The following is a 17,960-nucleotide window of genomic DNA, read 5'->3' as shown; positions in this document are numbered from 1 at the left end:
AATTTAGTTTAAAGAGTAAGTGTTTAGCTATTCTTTGACTAGTTGATGCTTAGCATGTTTAGTGCTTGCAGGGTGAATAATTTTAAATTGTCCCGAACGTATGAGATAGAATTGAATGCACATGATTAATCCGTGTCTTGTTTACAAGTGTTTGGAGTAACAATTGTCTCACTTGTGTTAATTTGAATTCAACTTTATTTTTCATTATTTTCAGAAAACAAACTTCAAACAAAAACCTTCACCTTTACTGTTATTTTTATTTATTTGGAGTTAAAAGAACTTACCTTCCCTGTGGACCGACACCTTAAATTACTACATACGAAGTTGTACTCTTGTAGTGAAGTGGTAATATTAGGGATAACTTTGTAAACTTGTGTGCATATCTATTCTGATTTAAAAAGACCTAAAATTACGCATCAAGTTTTGGCGCCGTTGCCGGGGAAGGCAATAGGTTGTTTAACTTTCTGTTTTATTTTTATTTTTATTTAATCTTTTTAATTTTATGTTATAGGTACTTAATTCGTGTTCTTACGGGTGATAGCCATCTACCACGTCTGGACTCGAAGACGAATGAGTGTTTTATTTGTGGTAGTATCTTTCTAACTCCTTGTGTTTTTTTTTTCTTCTTTTTTTCTTCTTCTTTTTTTTCTTTTAAAGTTTGCTAGTACACATTCCAGCACACACTTTTTCTAAGACTAACCCCGAAGTTGTCGAGATGTCTCGCTTTCAGTAGAATTGGTATATTTGAGTTGTGCTTGGTTTCTTTTCTATTGTGTAGGTGTTCTAGAAAATTGAAACCTGAAAAATAAAAAACAGTGGATGCAAACCAGATCTAAGGGTACACCGCAATTTGGGTTATTGATACATCATAGAAGAGGACAGAATTCAGCTGTGATCGATACACATCAGGACTATCAGAGTCCAGTGAGAGAAAATTAAATTGTTGAGACAAATTTTGAGAGTAGTAGCAGTGATTCAGAAGCTGAGTCGATGGCCGAAAACAATAACAATGCTCCTCCTGTGGAAAAGTTTGGCGATACTGTCAGATCAGGAGTTGATCACCCGAGAAATTTCGCATATGCTACGGATAACATAAGCATCCCACCTCACTACATCAGCTTGGTGAATGGTGGCACCTTGTTCCATGGTCGTGAAGACGAAGAGCCCATAAGCCACCTCAGTGCATTCTATGAGTTGACCATGAACCACAGACCTGCGAATGTGCCACATGATAATATCAAGAGAGCTCTCTTTCCTTTTTCGTTGAGAGACAAAGCACGAGAGTGGTACGACTCACTTCCGGGGTACAATGTGGCGACCTTTGAAGATCTGAAATCCAAGTTTCTCCTGGAATATAATTCACCAATGAAGATCGAGAGATTGAGGGATGCCATCACATCTTTTCGGCAGCAAGATGATGAATCTTTTCGCTAAAGCATGGAAAAGGTTTACTGAGATGTTGAGAAAGTGTCCCAGCCATGGTCTTGCTCCTGGTCGTGATCTTGTCAAATTTTACCAAGGCTTAAACAATGAAAGCATGAGACTTATAAATGCAAGTACTGATGGAGATCTTGATAATAAGACACATGAGGAAGTGAGGACCTTATTTCAAAAACTAGCAGATAATCAAAGAAACTGGTACAATCCAAGGAGAGTGGTTGAGAAGAAAGGAAATACCTTCGGAGCTTCAGTAGAATCTGAAAGAATGGCAGCGGTTGAGGCACAACTAGCTAATATTAGCACCCAAATGACATCGGTGGTTAAAGCAGTATCTTCCATGCAGCTGAACCCACAACCTCAAATTGTTGCAATGGTTAAATGTGGACTGTGTCAAGGTGGGCATCACACAGATCAATGTGAAATGATCCAATCCCAAGAAACAGTTGAAAATGTGAATTACATAGGCAATAACCGCCAAGGTTTTAGCCAAGGGGGTCAATTCAATAACAATCATCAGAACTGGACGCCTCAACAACAAGGGAATTGGAACCAATGGCGAAACAACTCCCAACCCCCTGGTTTTGATAAGAAACCTTCACAAGAAGATCAGATGGAACAGATATTCACTTTCATGTCAAAGAGTAAAAAAGAGAATGATTTCTTCAAAGAGAAAACAATTGAGAAGTTTGGACAACTCGAGGCTTCTATGAGGAATTTGGAAACACAAATAGGGCAGCTTGCTGCAGCTTCTCATACAAGAACTCCCGGCACCATTCCAAGTGATACAGTGCCCAACCCCAAGGGAAATGAACATTTCAAAGCAGTCACCCTGAGAAGCGGAAGAAATTTAGATTCAAAGCTTTTAATGGACGACCAAGGTACTTCCGGCATCTCGCACGTAGAGGCGGACGAGATGTTAGGCTTGCATTCCTCGCACGCAGGGGCGGACGAGGCATGTAAGGAAAGTCCCACGTTGGTGTAGGATGCCCAACATGGTCAAGAACAGGCTGCATCCGACAGCAAGGAACAAGGCGATGAATCTAAGTTAAATGGAAGACTTACAACATGAGAGAAAGACAAAAAGGTCAATGAGACAGAACCTAAGAAGAGCAAGTCCAGTATTCCTAACGACATTCCACCACCTCCATATCCACTCACGAGAAAGAAGCGAGTGCGGCCAGAAAAGAGTTTTGAGTGGATGATGAATGTGATTAGAAAGGTGAATGTAGACATCTCATTGGTGGATCTTTTCACCAATTTCCTGAGATTCTCCAAGTTCTTCAAAGACATAATGGTGAACAAGGAGAAACTTCAGGATGAGGGGATTGTGGCATTGAGCACGAATTGCTCATAGCTGATATCTGGAATCATGCCGACGAAGAGAAGAGATCCAGGAGGTTGCATCATACCATGTGAAATTGGTAACACGATTTTCACAAAGTGTTTATTGGACCAAGGTTCAGGGATCTCACTGATGACATTGAAAACTGCTCGTGCCATTGGTTTGGGGGAAAGAATGGAGCCTATCGACATCACTCTACAATTGGCTGACCACTCCATAGTAAAGCCCACTGGAATTGTTGAGGATATCTTGGTTAAAATCGATAAGTTCATCATTCACGTTGATTTTATTGTGCTCGACATGCCAGAAGATAGAGAAGTGCCAATTTTGTTTGGTAGACCATTTCTAGCAACGGAAGATGTATTGCTTGGAGCAAAGGATAACTCTGTTACATTCAGAATTAATGGTGAGCAACTGACCATCAATGTTGAGAAGGCCTATGTTGGTGGTGATAGTGGTAAGAAAGCAAGAGAGGTGGTCACACTAGAGAGTCCGAAAGTGTGGAACGAGGATGAAGAAGGTTGAGCCAACGACTATAAAAAAGGCGCTGATTGGGAGACAACCCAAGTCTTTTATTGTTCTTTTGTTTTTGCTTTCATATATTGGGGGTTTTGTTTGCTCAATTCTTTCCCTCAATATTTATTTTGAATTAACCATTTTTTATTTTTTATTTTTGTTTTTTTTGTGTAGGAGTGAAGATGGAGGTCGTATCTCTGCTGTTGGAAAAGAGTCGCCCAACCCACCCACCCATGAGCTTCACAATGACAGGGGAGTATCATATACCCACCTTATATTTGACTTCTACCTTGGGGACAATGTAGAATTTAAGTTTGGGGGAGGGTTGAAATTTTGAATTCTGTGTGTGCATGTTAGAATGATTTCCTATGGATTGTTACTTGCTTATACTAGTTGGGAGTCACTAAGTGGACTTTGCTTTTCCTGTGAACTTGTGCAATGAACTTAGTTGTCACTTACTTGCTTCTGGAGAACAAGGAGTCTTACTTGTTAATTTAGGAAAGAGTAGTGTTCTTTGGTGTCCGATTTCTTGAGCTAAGGAGAGAGAACTATTTCGGTTTTGAAAAATGAGTAAAAAAAATCTATATGGTTAATTTGCTTAATTTGAGGAGGACTTGAATATATTTTGTTGATGTCGATGCACAAAATTTATCTAGGCATTAGGACTAAAAGCCTCATTGCAAAAATATCACATGCCTGACCCTACATAAACCCCTAGCGAGCCAGTTTGAACCTTATAGCCTAATTTCTTTGTTAAAATTTTGAAGTCACTATACTCGCCTACATGATATATCCTTTTGTTAGCCCTTCTTTTCAGTCCTTGCCACTAAAATTGAGGTGCTAGCACATCTTTGGGTAGTTGCTGTTGGTGGCAAGAAAAAAGGTCATAAGTTTAGATGCTTGTTATGTAATATCCAATTTATGCTTGAGAAATAAAGTGCAAAGTTGCTAAGTGAAAAAAAAGAAGGCAGCCTGTTCATAGAGAAAAAGCCAAGGCAAAAAAAAAAGAAAAAAAACTCAAATTAGTGCTCGAAAGAAAGAAAAAAAAGTAGTAGCTTGATTTGTTATGTTGAAAAAATCTTAAGTTCGGGGGTGGTGAGCTGTGAAAATTTCATGCTTAATTAGTATGAAGCTTTGGGAGACATGGGCGGACCCATGTATACAATGGGTAGGGCTAAAGCCCTTACTAAAATTGTATTTTGAGTTTTTTTCTTTCATAAATTTTTATAATTTATCCAAATTTAAGATAAATTATCATGTAAAAGCCCGTATAAAATATTTAAAACGCTCAAAGATATAATTTAAAATAAAATTTAGAAATCACAACCCTTATAGTTATTTATTTCTGCGTCCGCCCTTGTTGGGAGATGTTGTCCTATGGGATGTGCTAGTATTCTTGATTTTGGTGGAATGAGCTACTAACCAACTTTGATATCCCACCTTAACCAAAAGCCCCATTACAACCACAAATAAAGACCTTTTGATTTGTGCAAAGGTATTCACTTTTTGTTGATTAGTTCTGCTTTGAGTTTTGTGAACCAGATAGATTTAAAATAGAGAATAACCGAATGAACTTCTTTTGACGATTTAACAACGATGGTTTGAGACACTAGAGTCATTGCTTGGACTTGAATTGCTTGTTGGATAAATAGATCTTAGGGAGCTGGTTTGTGTTCATACTTTCATTCAAAGTCATGTTCAAAGGAGAATGTGAAGTTAGCTTAGGTAATCTCTTGACTCGTGAGAGTTTTTATGATATGAATTTGGGGATTTCATGAGTCTCGTCATGATTTGAAAACCCTTGTGCTTGATTGCTTAACTTGCTCGAGGACGAGCAAAACTTAAGTTTGGGGGTATTTGATGTAAATCAAATAATATTAATTCTACTCAAAGATTTCTCCTAATTTATATATGAAAATCATCTATCAATTAATTATTGAAGTTTAATTATTATATATTAATTGATGTATTTACATGTAGAGTGGATTACGTGTGGTACAAAGTTTAAATATTGGAAGACTAATTTTGTGTTTTATTTGTTTTGGGCAGCAAACTAGATAAGTGGGCCTATAACTATTAAAAAAAGGAAAAGAAGCCCAATGACTGAAGGAGGCGTGACCTATTAAGGAAAGAAGAAGAAAAAGATATAAAAAGGGGAGAAAAAGGGACGCCACAGGGGGAGAGAGGACACATAGAGATATTTGTTGAGAAGACTAGAGACGCCATTTTTTTTTGGAGAAAAACTGCATAGAGAAATAGAAAGGAGAAAATTCCAGCCATCATCTACTCCAAATTTACTCCATGGTTTCTAGGGTTTTATCTCCATTTATCATGGTTCTTGGTTTAATTATGTTAGGCTAAGAATCTTGTGTTGCTCCAAACATGTTGTTAGACAAGTTAATTTCATGATTTATTCTATGCTCGTTTTTATCTCATGTTCGTTATTACTACTTATTTAATTGAATGAATTTATTACTTTAAGTGCATCTTTAGTGATAATTCTATAGTCTTGATTTAATGCCTCTTTAGCTTGAATTGAGATGGATTGTGGTGGTAATGAATTATCAATTGGAATTGTTTAGATGACAACTTGATAATGGATTTTGATCTTAATTGCAATTAAACTTTGAATCTTGTGCTTCCGTAGGATTCTTAGGATTATTGAATTTGGTTTAAAGAGTAAGTGTTTAGCTATTCTTTGACTAGTTGATGCTTAGCATGTTTAGTGCTTGCAGGGTGAATGATTTTAAATTGTCCCGAACTTATGAGATAAAATTGAATGCATAGGATTAATCCGTGTCTTGTTTACAAGTGTTTGGAGTAACAATTGTCTCACTTGTGTTAATTTGAATTCAACTTTATTTTTCATTATTTTCAGAAAACAAACTTCAAACAAAAACCTTCATCTTTACTGTTATTTTTATTTATTTGGAGTTAAACGAACTTACCTTCCCTGTGGATCGACACCTTAAATTACTACATACGAAGTTGTACTCTTGCAGTGAAGTGGTAATATTAGGGATAATATTGTGAACTTGTGTGCCTATCTATTCTGATTTAAAAAGACCTAAAATTACACATCACGAGTGAATGCGGTGTCCATCCAATAAGTTTTGAGGACTTGTGTGGGTCGAAGTGATGTGAGAAGAATGATCATAGAGGTCTAGAGAGTGTTTGATATTGACTTGCTCGGGATGAGCAATGCTTGAGTTTGGGGGTAATTGATGTGAATCAAATCGTAGTCCTTTATTGTATTATTTTAACACACATTTTTAGGTGAAAAATGGACTCATTTTGATATATTGTAGGAAAAAAGACCAAGCTCTAAAAGAGAGAGAAGAAAGAAAAAAGGTCTGAATGATCAGTATTCATCCCTTCAAGATTAATTTAAAATGCTTCTACAAGTCCATCATTGCATTCACCTTCGAAAGAGCTACGCGTGGATACCTTGCACGCCTCAATCGGAGTCCAGATGAAGAAGATACGATTGTTTTACGAAGACTGCGCAATGTAGTGCAAAACACGCGACCGGGCGTTCAAAACGCCCGACCTATTCGAGAGTCGGACAAAATGCCCGACCGGGCATTTTGCACTGCGCAGATCGCCCGACCGGGCAAATGGTACTAGGCTTGTTTTTTAAGCCCTAACTATTTAAATAGCTAGGGCACAACTCCCAAGGCATCTTTTGGCGGCTGGGTGCGATTTTTAGAGGGAGAAAGAGGCTTGGAGTCCATTTTTGGGAAGAAGAAGCTTGAGGCTAATTCTTCTCTAATCTTGCCCATATGTTAGCATTTATTTGTTTTCTTGTATTGTTGCCCACTATGAGTTGCTAGATTTTAGGGATTACTCCTAGTTAGTTAGGGAAACTTGTAAATATGAATCCATGATTGTGTTTTGATTGATTTCCGTATTTTGGTTCTTGTCTATGTGTTTACTTCTATCATTGTTGGGTTTTGTTAGCAAACTTAATCCAGTAATGGCCTTAACTTCAATGTCTCTTTAACTTGGAGTAGGGAGCTAACATAGATAAGAAACCCTAGGCTAAAACTGATTAGGGGATTGTCCGGGGTGGATCTTGTGTGTTGAACGTTCGTAGAAGCCAATCCCGAGCTTACTATGCGACTGTAGGAGTGAGGGGTTGGTGAGTAGAGCCTAGGAGACATGATCAGCTTATCCTAGGTGTAAAATTCCACGATCAGTGATCAGCTGCGTGAGAACGTAAAATCAACACAATCCCGATAAATAATGGAAAGTAATTAGACTTTAGGATTCATGTGAACAAGCAATCCGAAACAAGCTAGGAGTAGTCTTCCATCTTTATCGTGATTCCCTGGTATTTTTCCTTCTCGTCGTCCTTCACTCGCCTCTTGATCAAAAACCTAAAATTAAACTATTTTACTGCTTTTTAGTTAGGTTTACTAGTTTTAGCAATTAATCTCCTCTATGTGGGTTCGACACCTTTTATACTGCATTGCACGTTCGTATACTTGCAGAGATAGTATTTTTAGGGATCTATTACTTGTTTTGTGTACTTAAATTACACCCTAAAAACCACAAGAAACATGTCAACAGATACATAATAACCTCTCTTATACCGTAAAAAGGTACTAACAAACCTCTCTTATGCTTTGAGTTTTTTACTTTGAATTTATTGCAATGTTTAAGCTATATTGATAAAAAAATTTTGTTATGTGTTTATAGTTTTGAACTTATTTGCAATCTTGTAGAATTATTTGAGAAGCATAGACGAACTGACCCCTGGTCTTGCATAAGCTGGAGCTTTGGTCAGGATTCTATCTGCATAGTCTACGACAGGATAATTTAGTTGATAAAGATTGAAGCATTTGGTAGGTTGGTGAGAATTTTGGTGTGTATTTGTGCAATCATTTTTATCAGTTTCTCAATGCCTCTTTCCTGCTTTGCGAATCCCAACTGAAACTAAAGAATGCTACTGTATTACATATTTTGCCTGCGTGGGATATTCTGTCTCGGTTTATCAAATTCATTTCCAATGAGTAGTGTTTTGAGTCGTATCCTCTTTTTCCATGGTCTTTTTCACTAGCTATCATAAGTAATCATATATTCCATCATCACTCAACATTACTCGTTGCTTGTAATTGAAATGTGGGTTCAGGTTTTTCTTCTATTTTTGCATAATTTTATAACATAGAGCAGTTTCTCGAGAGACCTAGATGCATATGTTCTTTCTTGTGGGCTTGTTAGTGGTGAAAATGAGTATATTATGTATTGAGAAACTCTATATTCCTTTGGTTTGTAGAAATGCCTTGTGGAGGATTTACAGGACGCAGAGCCTCAGCCACCATTGGCCCTCCAGCTCGGTAAGGAACACGGTTCAGCTACCTGAAATATTGGGTCTTTTATACATTTTTTATAATTTTTTGAAGTTACTAACCCTATATTGATTTGCAGTTTGCACCCTTCGAAAGATGTGGCAAACGTATTGTGAGATTGTTTTCAGAATATAGTACTCCCGCATGCGTTCTTACAAAGTAAACTTACTGATAAAGGCGTTGAAACATATTGACTTGAATTTAAGGTAATTGTATAAACCATTAGCATAAAGAATGGTCAAGGTTTTACATATATTCTGATTGCATCTTAGAATTTCTTGATGTAACTGTATTCTTTTCTTTATCAACATTGGTTGGATAGTCTTAGAATTTTAACAGGGATATGAAAGGTTCCGCCTACATATGCTAACGGATGTGTTTCATTTGACGTCACTGTTGAAAGAATGGTAAAACTTGCATTTTCTAGTTTTACTTGTTTACAGTTTGTAATTATTGTTAATCTTTTTGAATATTGTTTGCAGACCAAAGAGAACAATGGGACGTTCGCTAAATTTATAGAATTTTATAAAAGAACTCACATGCTAAAAGGCAGAGATTTAGCAGGGGAGTTGTGTTCACAGCGCGTCATAGAAACAATGGTAGTTTCATATTCATATTAATTTGCATGCTAATTTATTAGTCTACAATTATTTTTTGAGTGACAACTGCTGGAATATTTACTAATATCAAATATCAAAGAAGATGCGAAGCATTTCTTGATCTTGCATTTGGAATTTTAAATAAGAAAATGGAAACTGCCTTGCATCTATGCTATGCTTCTATGGTTAATTCTATGTGAGCAGTTTTAGAAAAACCAAGGCAGTGTTGAAGGAGTGAACTCATGGTGGTGGTATGGTTTTCATCTACCAAAATAAGTCCCTAACTATAGAAATACAGACCATATATGGACCGTCAGATTTGGAGATTAATGGCCAGGATCTGGATTGACTCATCGTTTTATTTGGATCATAATAAGATGGATTTGTGTCATGTGAGGGGTAAATTGAGAATCGAGAAAATAAAGAATTGTCATTCCGATTTATAAGAGCGGATTAAATGGGAGTAATTACTCCACACGCTAAGTTGGTGTTTGGGTTCCCCATTCAATTTCACTCTATTTCACCAAAAAATCATCCCCTTTCCATCAAATCCACAAAATTGGTGCTTGAACATAAACCCTAATCTACATAATCAACGAAGAAGAAATCCTACTTGAAGATTCTAAAATCGACGACGACGGTAAACCAAACGCCTTTTTCAACAATGGTCGACACGCGAGCTTCTGGAACGGCGACACATAACAGAAAAGGTTAGTAAGATTTTGTACACCGATTGAGTGAAATCTGACCAAATCTAACCAAAATTTCACGAGAATTGGTTGGATGTAACGTAGTATATCAAAGAACGACAGTGAAGAAGAAGGTACCGCCAAAACCAAAAGCACAGAAAGGTATGTCGACTACATTTTATAGGTTTTGAATGAATGTAGTTTTGATTCTTTTTGGGAACTCTGGTATTTAATTGTGTTTTTTTGTATAAGCAAAAGGTCAAAGTTCCACACAAAACTCGACTAAACTATGGTGGCAAGAAATAATCTTTGCGCATTATTGAATAAAGAGGCGGCATCCAAACATTATGCAAAGGAGAGCAAGAAAACTCCGATCAACGTAGAAAAGATGATAGCAAACTACAGATCTTAATCAATGGTTATGTCATATCTAAAACTACTGAAACTTTTTGTTCATTTCTTTATAGATTACCACTATTTTAATTAAACGATGTTTAGACCTTGTAATTCTCATTTTTTAGACCATGTTTTATATATGTCAACTGGATGTTATTGTTACTATATATTATTTCATCTGTATTTATTTTTGGAGTGTATATGTATTAGTAATCCAGCTTATGCTGCAATTTACCAATTAGAGCTCTTCGCCTGTACAGTTATTATGTTGGTATCGACAAATTTAAAGATTAACCACACGATAATATGACCGAAAAATACAACAACAATGACCCAAACAACCCTTATCTTTTCTCCATCTAACGATATTATTATGACTGAAAATTGCACTTAAAATGACCTAAAGTTGTCCTTTTGAATAAAAAATTAGTCATTTGAGTAAAACTGCACTTACAATGACCTTGTAATGCTTTCCTCTTGTTTCTTGTAGACGATATACCATGTGATGCCGATTACTCGATACATTGGGTCATAATAAATGAATATTTGGGTCATAGCATCGTATGGTTAATTTGTGTCATAATAAACCAACATTCGAGTCATGACATAAAACTACTGAGTACCAGAATGCCTCATACAATTCTGATTGAAATGTTCGTATCAAACAAACTGAAGTAAAATACACGATTATTCTCATGTTTTTGACATATTAAAAAAACAAATATTAATACGACCGAAGAATACACAACCAATAACCCAAACGTCATCTATTTTTTGTGACATACTAAACGAATATTTAGGTCATGGAAACTTATTGGTAAATTGGGTCATAATAATCCAATATTCGAGTCATGACATAAAACTACTGAGTACCAGAGTGCCTCATACAAATCTGAACGAACTGAGTAATTTCAAACAACCTGACATTGCAAATAAAATGGAGTCCAAAAAAAACACTTAAACTGACGTTACTTCAAAAAAGAGAATATATGGTATCAAAATTCAGAATTTCTTCTAGACCGATGCTTTTCTTTCTCTTTGAATTTGTCGCAATTCCTTGAATCATGGTGACCCCACTCCTGACATATCTTGCATTGACGCAAAGACTTGCTCTTAAGCTTCAAAACCTTCTCCACTCTTGAGGGGACTCTACTAGGTCATTCAATAATACAAACATGTCATTCATTATATAAACTAGGTCATTCTTCTGCTGCAACGTGAACTCGTGACATATCTCAACATTTTTGCAGATGAAGGAGACGAATGAGACGACGAAGTATTAAAGGATATCAAACACCCGAAAATTCTGGCGTATAAGTAAATCACAAAGAACAAATCTTCAATATTTTTTCTTGAATAAGTATAATGGAAGATTGAAGGGATTGCCGATGAAGGAGATGGAGGAGTGGTGAAGAAGATGAAGTTGATGATATTGAATCAGTTATCTAATTAATCACGCACAAAGAATCTTAATTGACAGAAGAATAATGCAAGATTGTAGGGATTGCCATAACAAGATAGTTGACAAAATATCATTTCTATCCTTATACGATTTTTATGTTTAAAATAATAATACTTAAGAAATTAATGGATCCATTAGATCTTTTAATCTTAAGATCAGATCAGCTAATCCTATGGTCCAAAATCGGCCTGTATTTCTTGATTTAAAGGCATTTTTGTTTTGATCATTTCCCTATATATATATATATATAGGGATGTGATCATATGATAACCCATATTTATGGTGATAACCTAATAACCTATCATTCTATGGACGAAATATATCATTTTATAAAATAGAATATCATTTTATGGATTAAAAGTATCATTCTATGCATGCTGAAAAAATATCATTTTATAGTGTATAAATATCATTTTTAGTAAAAATGATATTTTTGACCCATAAAATGATAGGTTATCACCATAAATATGATTATCATTTTAACGCATATATATATATATAAAAAGGTCATTCGCAGCTTTTCAGTCCAATGTTCTTTTTAATCACAGCCCTTGGATCCTTGAATTGGATGGTTGTGATGATCTGCATTATTTAACGAAAAATTTGCATTATTAGTCGATGTGCATTATTCAACTAAAAATCTACATTATTACACTATAATGGTGCATTATTAGTAGGTGTGCATTATTCAACTGAAAATCTGCATTATTAAATGACACGTGGCATCAATCTAACCGTCGGATGACAAAATCGTGGGGCTGAGATTAAAAAGAACAATAGAACAAAAGATATAAAAAAGAAATGAATACATCCCTATATATATATATATATGTATATATATATATATATATGGATGTATATATGGTGATAAGCTGGGACTTTGGTGTTGGTTGTGATTCTTGACATATGCAAATCTGCACATACTTAATTTGTTGTAGATTTTGCATTTGGTTGTACCATAGCATCTACTCGTGAGATTGTAAGAGGCTGTCCCAAAATTTATAATCAGATATATTAAATGATTTGAGAACAAGAATATGCCTTTGGAAGTATTCAGCTAGAATAATTAGACTTGTAGGATTGTTGGTAAGGTTATGATGCTATAGGCTAATGCTACCGTTTGGAATATGTTGAAGTTAAGAAAAGTCAGAACTTAAATGTATTGCCAAAAGAGGGGTACTGATTTTGGGGTTTAACTCTGCCTGATTTTGCTTAAATTGAAGTTAGAAGATGACTCTTTTTCATAGCTACTGTCTGAAGAAATTGATAGGAATAACTAAACACACTCCAACTGTTAACTTGCATCCCAGCATGTGATATGATTCTTAGTTTTATGAGATTGTGTTTGTTTATATAGATCAAAGGATATTTTCAATGTGGATTGGAAAAGCATACTTATTTATTTCTGGACCTTGTAATTGTTTGTTCAGTTTGAGTCCCTCAATTTAGAAACTTATTGTGATGTTACTTCAATAAGTTTCTGGCTTATATAAACAGGATGGCTCCCAACATGAATACGCATTCCTAGCATAAAGGTGATAGTATGTCTTATGGTGAAGAATGGTGTTCTTGTAGGGTGGGAGGGGTACAAGCAATGCGAGCAAGTCACTATCGAGGTGTGCGAGGACTTGGAGAAGCAAAATGAGGCATTGCTCACCGAGTCGGAGAGGCAAAATGCAGCGCCTCGCGCTAAGTTAGTGAGGCAAAATGCGGAGTTGAGCGCGTATTTTGAGAAAAAGTGAGAGATTGTTAGAACAGATTATGAACCTTAGTGAACAAGTTAACGAATTGAGAAAAAACGTGTAAAACAATATTATTACTTTTATGTAATTTTTGAGTTTTTGTTATTCTTTATTTTATTTCATTATGATTTTATTTAATGAATTATCCAGATAATAATTTATAAAAATAATAATATTAAAATTTATAATAAAATATTGATTTGCTAGCACATAAGTGCTAGCAAAAGAGGCGAAATTCCAAGCACCGCAAACTTTCTAGCACAATGGAGGTACTCGCAAATTTGCGAGCACAACATAGCTAGGTCCCATCTTCGCCTTTTTGCTAGCACAAGGTGCTCACAACTTTGCGACGAGCGTTATAGCTAGCACACACTGTGCTCGCAATGTGCTAGCAAATTGAAATGGTGCGAGCACGTTTGAAAGCTTTTTGCTAGCATGAGGGTGCTAGCAAATGGCCGCATTTTTTTTTAGTGCATGTACTACTACTTTACATTAAAAATAGATTTGTATAGCAATGAAAAAAAATTATTCTACAAGTATTCACATTTATAAAATATTGATCATTTTATACACAATTTTTTGTTTGTAACTTTTTGAAAAATAAACGAGAAAGTTTCTGTATATAGAAATGTGATTAATTTTTTAAAAATGAAAAAAAGACACAATTTTCAGACATGGAAAAGGTATTACTACTACTTCCATCTACACACAGTTTTCTTTTTTCCTCATCCAAACTACTCGCACTATTTCTATTTTAAGTAAAAATTAAATAAATTAATAAAAACATTAGAGTTAATTAAATATTCTTGTGTTTTCTTATTACATTTAAAATACTAATTTAATTAAACTAATAACTCAATCCTTATTTTACAAACCAAAATGAAAGTGAAAGTAAAAAGGAATGGAGTAGTATAATATAGAGAAAACTGTCAATATAACCATGAAAGTTGGTCAAATTATAACTCGATTAGCCTACAATTTAAGTGGACTTGACCCAAAACTTGATGAACTATAACTAGACTAGTTAATCTTTTCGCACTTGATTAAACTAATGTATTAATTTAACAGCAGAATGCTCACATTTTGGGTACATGCTAATATGAGCGAACCAAAAATATATGATCAAGTATAATAATTCCCCAAATTGTAATAGTAATAACTATACAAGGCATAAGTATTAAATGTGATATATAACGATGAAAGAAAAGTTAAACGAAATAAAAATCAATGTTCTTTGTTTTCTTTGGAGGCATCCATTAATCTTGTTTGTTGCTCAAACCTTTTCAAGACTCCATCCATGGCAATGTCGAAAGCATCTTCAATTCCACCTAGATTGGCATTGGGTTTGGAATACAAGAATTTTGGCAAAAATTCAATGATTCTCCCTCTCATCCTCATCACCTCCTCTTTGCTATATTTGTCTAGTGTTCGTTTGATAATGGACGTATCATTTCTCACAATATCATTATCGATGAATATTGAGTATTCAGAGGCATTTTTAGGCAAATGCCACTCATATTGATACTCAAAGCTCCCCCTCCAAAAATAAACCGGGATCGAACCCGCCAACATGCAATCGTACATGGATCTCCGGGTCAACCCGTCTCCTTTCGGTTGTAGGCAAAAATCCGAACCGAGAAACGCCTCGAGTATAGCCGGAGCTCCATCGGAGCAATGCGTCTCCGAGCAATCCACGACCCTACAAGACGACGTTTCTTTCTTACAATATTCCATGAGGATGCTCCGGAAGTCGTTCCGGATCCTTTCCCGGGTCGCCCCGACAAAAGTAAAGAGGCTGGATCTTTGGCTGGCCCGGATCCAGGCCTGCCATTGGCGGATATCGGATTCGGATCTCGGGTGGAAGGCGGTCGGGTAGGGCACGCTGAACTCGAGGCTGTCCCACCGGAATCTCTCGACGGTGAGGCGGAGGACGTTCTTCATCAGCGGCATGTAGAGGAGGCTGGAGCCCCACTCGGTGTCGTTGTCGGTGAGGCGCCGGAAAGCCCACGTCAGCCGCCCGAGCATGAGGAAATGATCCGACCCGTTTGAGTTGCGCCAAGCGGGTTGATTTTTGACCCAATTGAGCATGGCGGCGGCGTGGCGATCGCGGTCCTTGGCGGTGGAGTTGGAGAAGAGGTAGTTTCGGACGGCGAGGCCGGCGTAGAAGGGAATGTAGAAGGCGGCGGCTTGGGCGGGGTTGGAGGTGGTGCATCGGTAGCTGTTGATGCGGTCGTGGTAGATGACTTCGGCGGCGTACATGTCTGTCCAGTACCAGGCGGCGGAGAGGCTGAGAGGAACGGCGGCGTCGAGGCCGGTCGCGGGAGGGCCGAGGCCGCCATTGGAGACGGCGTGGTAGTTGTGGAGGAGGTCTTTATTTAGGATTGGGGGGAGGTCGTAGACATAAATCCGGCCGTGTTTGCAGGCGGCGGCGGCGGATTCCCAGTGGAGAAAGAGGGGGTGCAAGGAATCGTTGAGGAAGAGGGTGATGAGAAGCTGAAGGAGGATCATGAGGGCGAGCCATGCACAGTGGTGGAGGGATTTCTTCCAAGGGGTACTGGTGGTGCTAGGCAACATGGCGGCGGAGGGGCGGTGGTTTAGAATATTCGGCTAATTCTTCTATTTGATTTTTAATTTGTTTTGGAAATGATGGAGTATTTATATGAAAAGATGCGGAGCCATCTAAACACAAATCCATTGCTTGGTTAAAAGATACTCACTCCGTTCCTTGTTAATAAATGCATTTCTTTTCGACACGGAGTTTAAAAATAGTGTGTAAGAGAGATGGAGAGAGAATAAAGTAAAAAGAAAATTACTTTTTGCTAAAAATATAAATGACTCAATTAATTTGAAACTTCTCAAAATAGAAAGAGAGTAGTATTGAGTTCGGATATTAATACAGACCTATGACATATATTAAATCATGCAATTTATGATAAATTGATAACCTAACCAAGTCCTAAAAAGATATTCAGAATTTGTGCATACTTTAGTTTATAAACAGTAAGGCTTAAAGTTTTAATAACCAAATTAGAAAATAAGTAAAATAAAACTCTCAAAATTGATGAAGCCCAAGACTGCCCTCGCGCGTGTGTTGAATTTTGTCAACACTTTAATTTGTAGAAGCTACACGAAAAATATACTTATATTCATATTGTTGTTTAAAGTATGTTAAGTATTGCTTTTTGTAAATAATATTTGAGATGTTAAAATATGAAGTAGATTGTGTGGCAAAATGTACGTATTAATGATAAAGTTTGATTTTACCACAGATGACAAAGCCCTGATTTTGCCCTTGATTGTAATTGTGTTTAATTTTTAGTTGATTTTGATAACTTAACAATATTTGCAATAATCATGCTTACCTTCGCCTTATTTAAGTTTTAATATCTAGAATTTTCCTAACTTATTTTGGTATTTTGGCGCCATTTAGTATTGTTTTTTTTTGCTTTCTTTTTTCTTTTTTCTTTTTCTAATCTATCTATACCTATACTTATGTAAAAGGCAACTTTTGGGAGTAATAATGTAAATGTGGATTGTGATATGAGATGGAGGATTGTTCTCAACGGTTTTTAATTGAAACATAATTGGTATTAAGTGCGATCAAGACTTTGAGTTTGAATATTTGATGTAAATTAAACTATTTAGATAATAATTTCTTAATTTTATTTTAAACAAATTAATTCCTTTATATAATCATGATTTTATCCGTATTATTTGATGCGCAGTAATTGTCTGTTATCTGATGTCTCTTCAACTCAGGTTTAAGTGTGGATCAATAGTGTTTATGTTTATCTATTTCTGATGCATGTCTACTACACATCGGCGACGATAAGAGGTTGATGAATATATGCTCCGACACGTGTTCAACTTTTATTAATTCTACAATTTCCTTGATGTGCTCAACACAGAGTTGAGTGTGAAACAAATATGATCCTTAATTGTATAGAATTAAGTTATGATTCAATATGTTGCATGTGTTGAAGCAATCCGAAACATGTCAGGAATACTTTTTATTAGTTACCTTTTCCCTACAATTTTCCATCCATTTCTGCTTTATATGCATTATTTTTTTATTTAATTTAGTTTATTTACTACTCTGATGATGATTTACACAAATAAACAGAAATACTTCTAAAATTATTTAATTATTGGTTTGTGGTATTATGTCTTTTGATTTTATTCCAAGATATATGAGTTATATGGATTATTTAGCTTTTTGATAGATAAAATAAGGTCATGTTATTGTTAGGCCATCAAAGCCCATCTCGGCTCGAAGCAAATTAGTTCAAAATACGAGTGAGATAACACATTCTTATCTTAAAGCCATCTTAATTAATTATCTTGTGCTAATTTAACATGTCTACCAAATATGCACTTATAATTTATGAATAAAAATAGATTATTACGTATTATTTAAATCATA

General features: G+C 36.0%; 3 protein-coding genes across 3 annotated transcripts; 2 read left to right on the top strand and 1 right to left on the bottom strand.

The window, feature by feature from the left end:
* Positions 1–1,456: 1,456 nt before the first annotated feature.
* LOC121804200 lies at positions 1,457–2,794 on the top strand. The gene is made up of 2 exons (XM_042203729.1): positions 1,457–2,318; positions 2,538–2,794. The coding sequence occupies exons 1-2, from the start codon at positions 1,457–1,459 to the stop codon at positions 2,792–2,794; spliced, it is 1,119 nt and encodes a 372-aa protein (XP_042059663.1).
* Positions 2,795–2,809: 15 nt separating this feature from the next.
* Positions 2,810–13,537, top strand: LOC121804199. Its single transcript, XM_042203728.1, has 2 exons — positions 2,810–3,302; positions 13,371–13,537. The coding sequence occupies exons 1-2, from the start codon at positions 2,810–2,812 to the stop codon at positions 13,535–13,537; spliced, it is 660 nt and encodes a 219-aa protein (XP_042059662.1).
* Positions 13,538–14,761: 1,224 nt separating this feature from the next.
* LOC121804198 (xyloglucan galactosyltransferase XLT2-like) lies at positions 14,762–16,111 on the bottom strand. The gene has a single exon (XM_042203726.1). The coding sequence runs from the start codon at positions 16,109–16,111 to the stop codon at positions 14,762–14,764; it is 1,350 nt and encodes a 449-aa protein (XP_042059660.1).
* Positions 16,112–17,960: the final 1,849 nt, after the last annotated feature.

Source organism: Salvia splendens, chromosome 5, assembly GCF_004379255.2.
Source record: "Salvia splendens isolate huo1 chromosome 5, SspV2, whole genome shotgun sequence".
Classification (NCBI taxonomy): Eukaryota; Viridiplantae; Streptophyta; class Magnoliopsida; order Lamiales; family Lamiaceae; genus Salvia; species Salvia splendens.
This window is presented reverse-complemented; position numbering and strand designations above follow the sequence as displayed.

Coding starts and splice junctions, on each gene's coding strand:
- LOC121804200 (XM_042203729.1), top strand. CDS start 1,457: ATGTTGAGAAAGTGTCCCAGCCATGGTCTTGCTCCTGGTCGTGATCTT. Junction 2,319..2,537: donor GCTTTTAATGGACGACCAAG/GTACTTCCGGCA, acceptor TCAATGAGACAG/AACCTAAGAAGAGCAAGTCC.
- LOC121804199 (XM_042203728.1), top strand. CDS start 2,810: ATGCCGACGAAGAGAAGAGATCCAGGAGGTTGCATCATACCATGTGAA. Junction 3,303..13,370: donor GTGGAACGAGGATGAAGAAG/GTTGAGCCAACG, acceptor GTGTTCTTGTAG/GGTGGGAGGGGTACAAGCAA.
- LOC121804198 (XM_042203726.1), bottom strand. CDS start 16,111: ATGTTGCCTAGCACCACCAGTACCCCTTGGAAGAAATCCCTCCACCAC.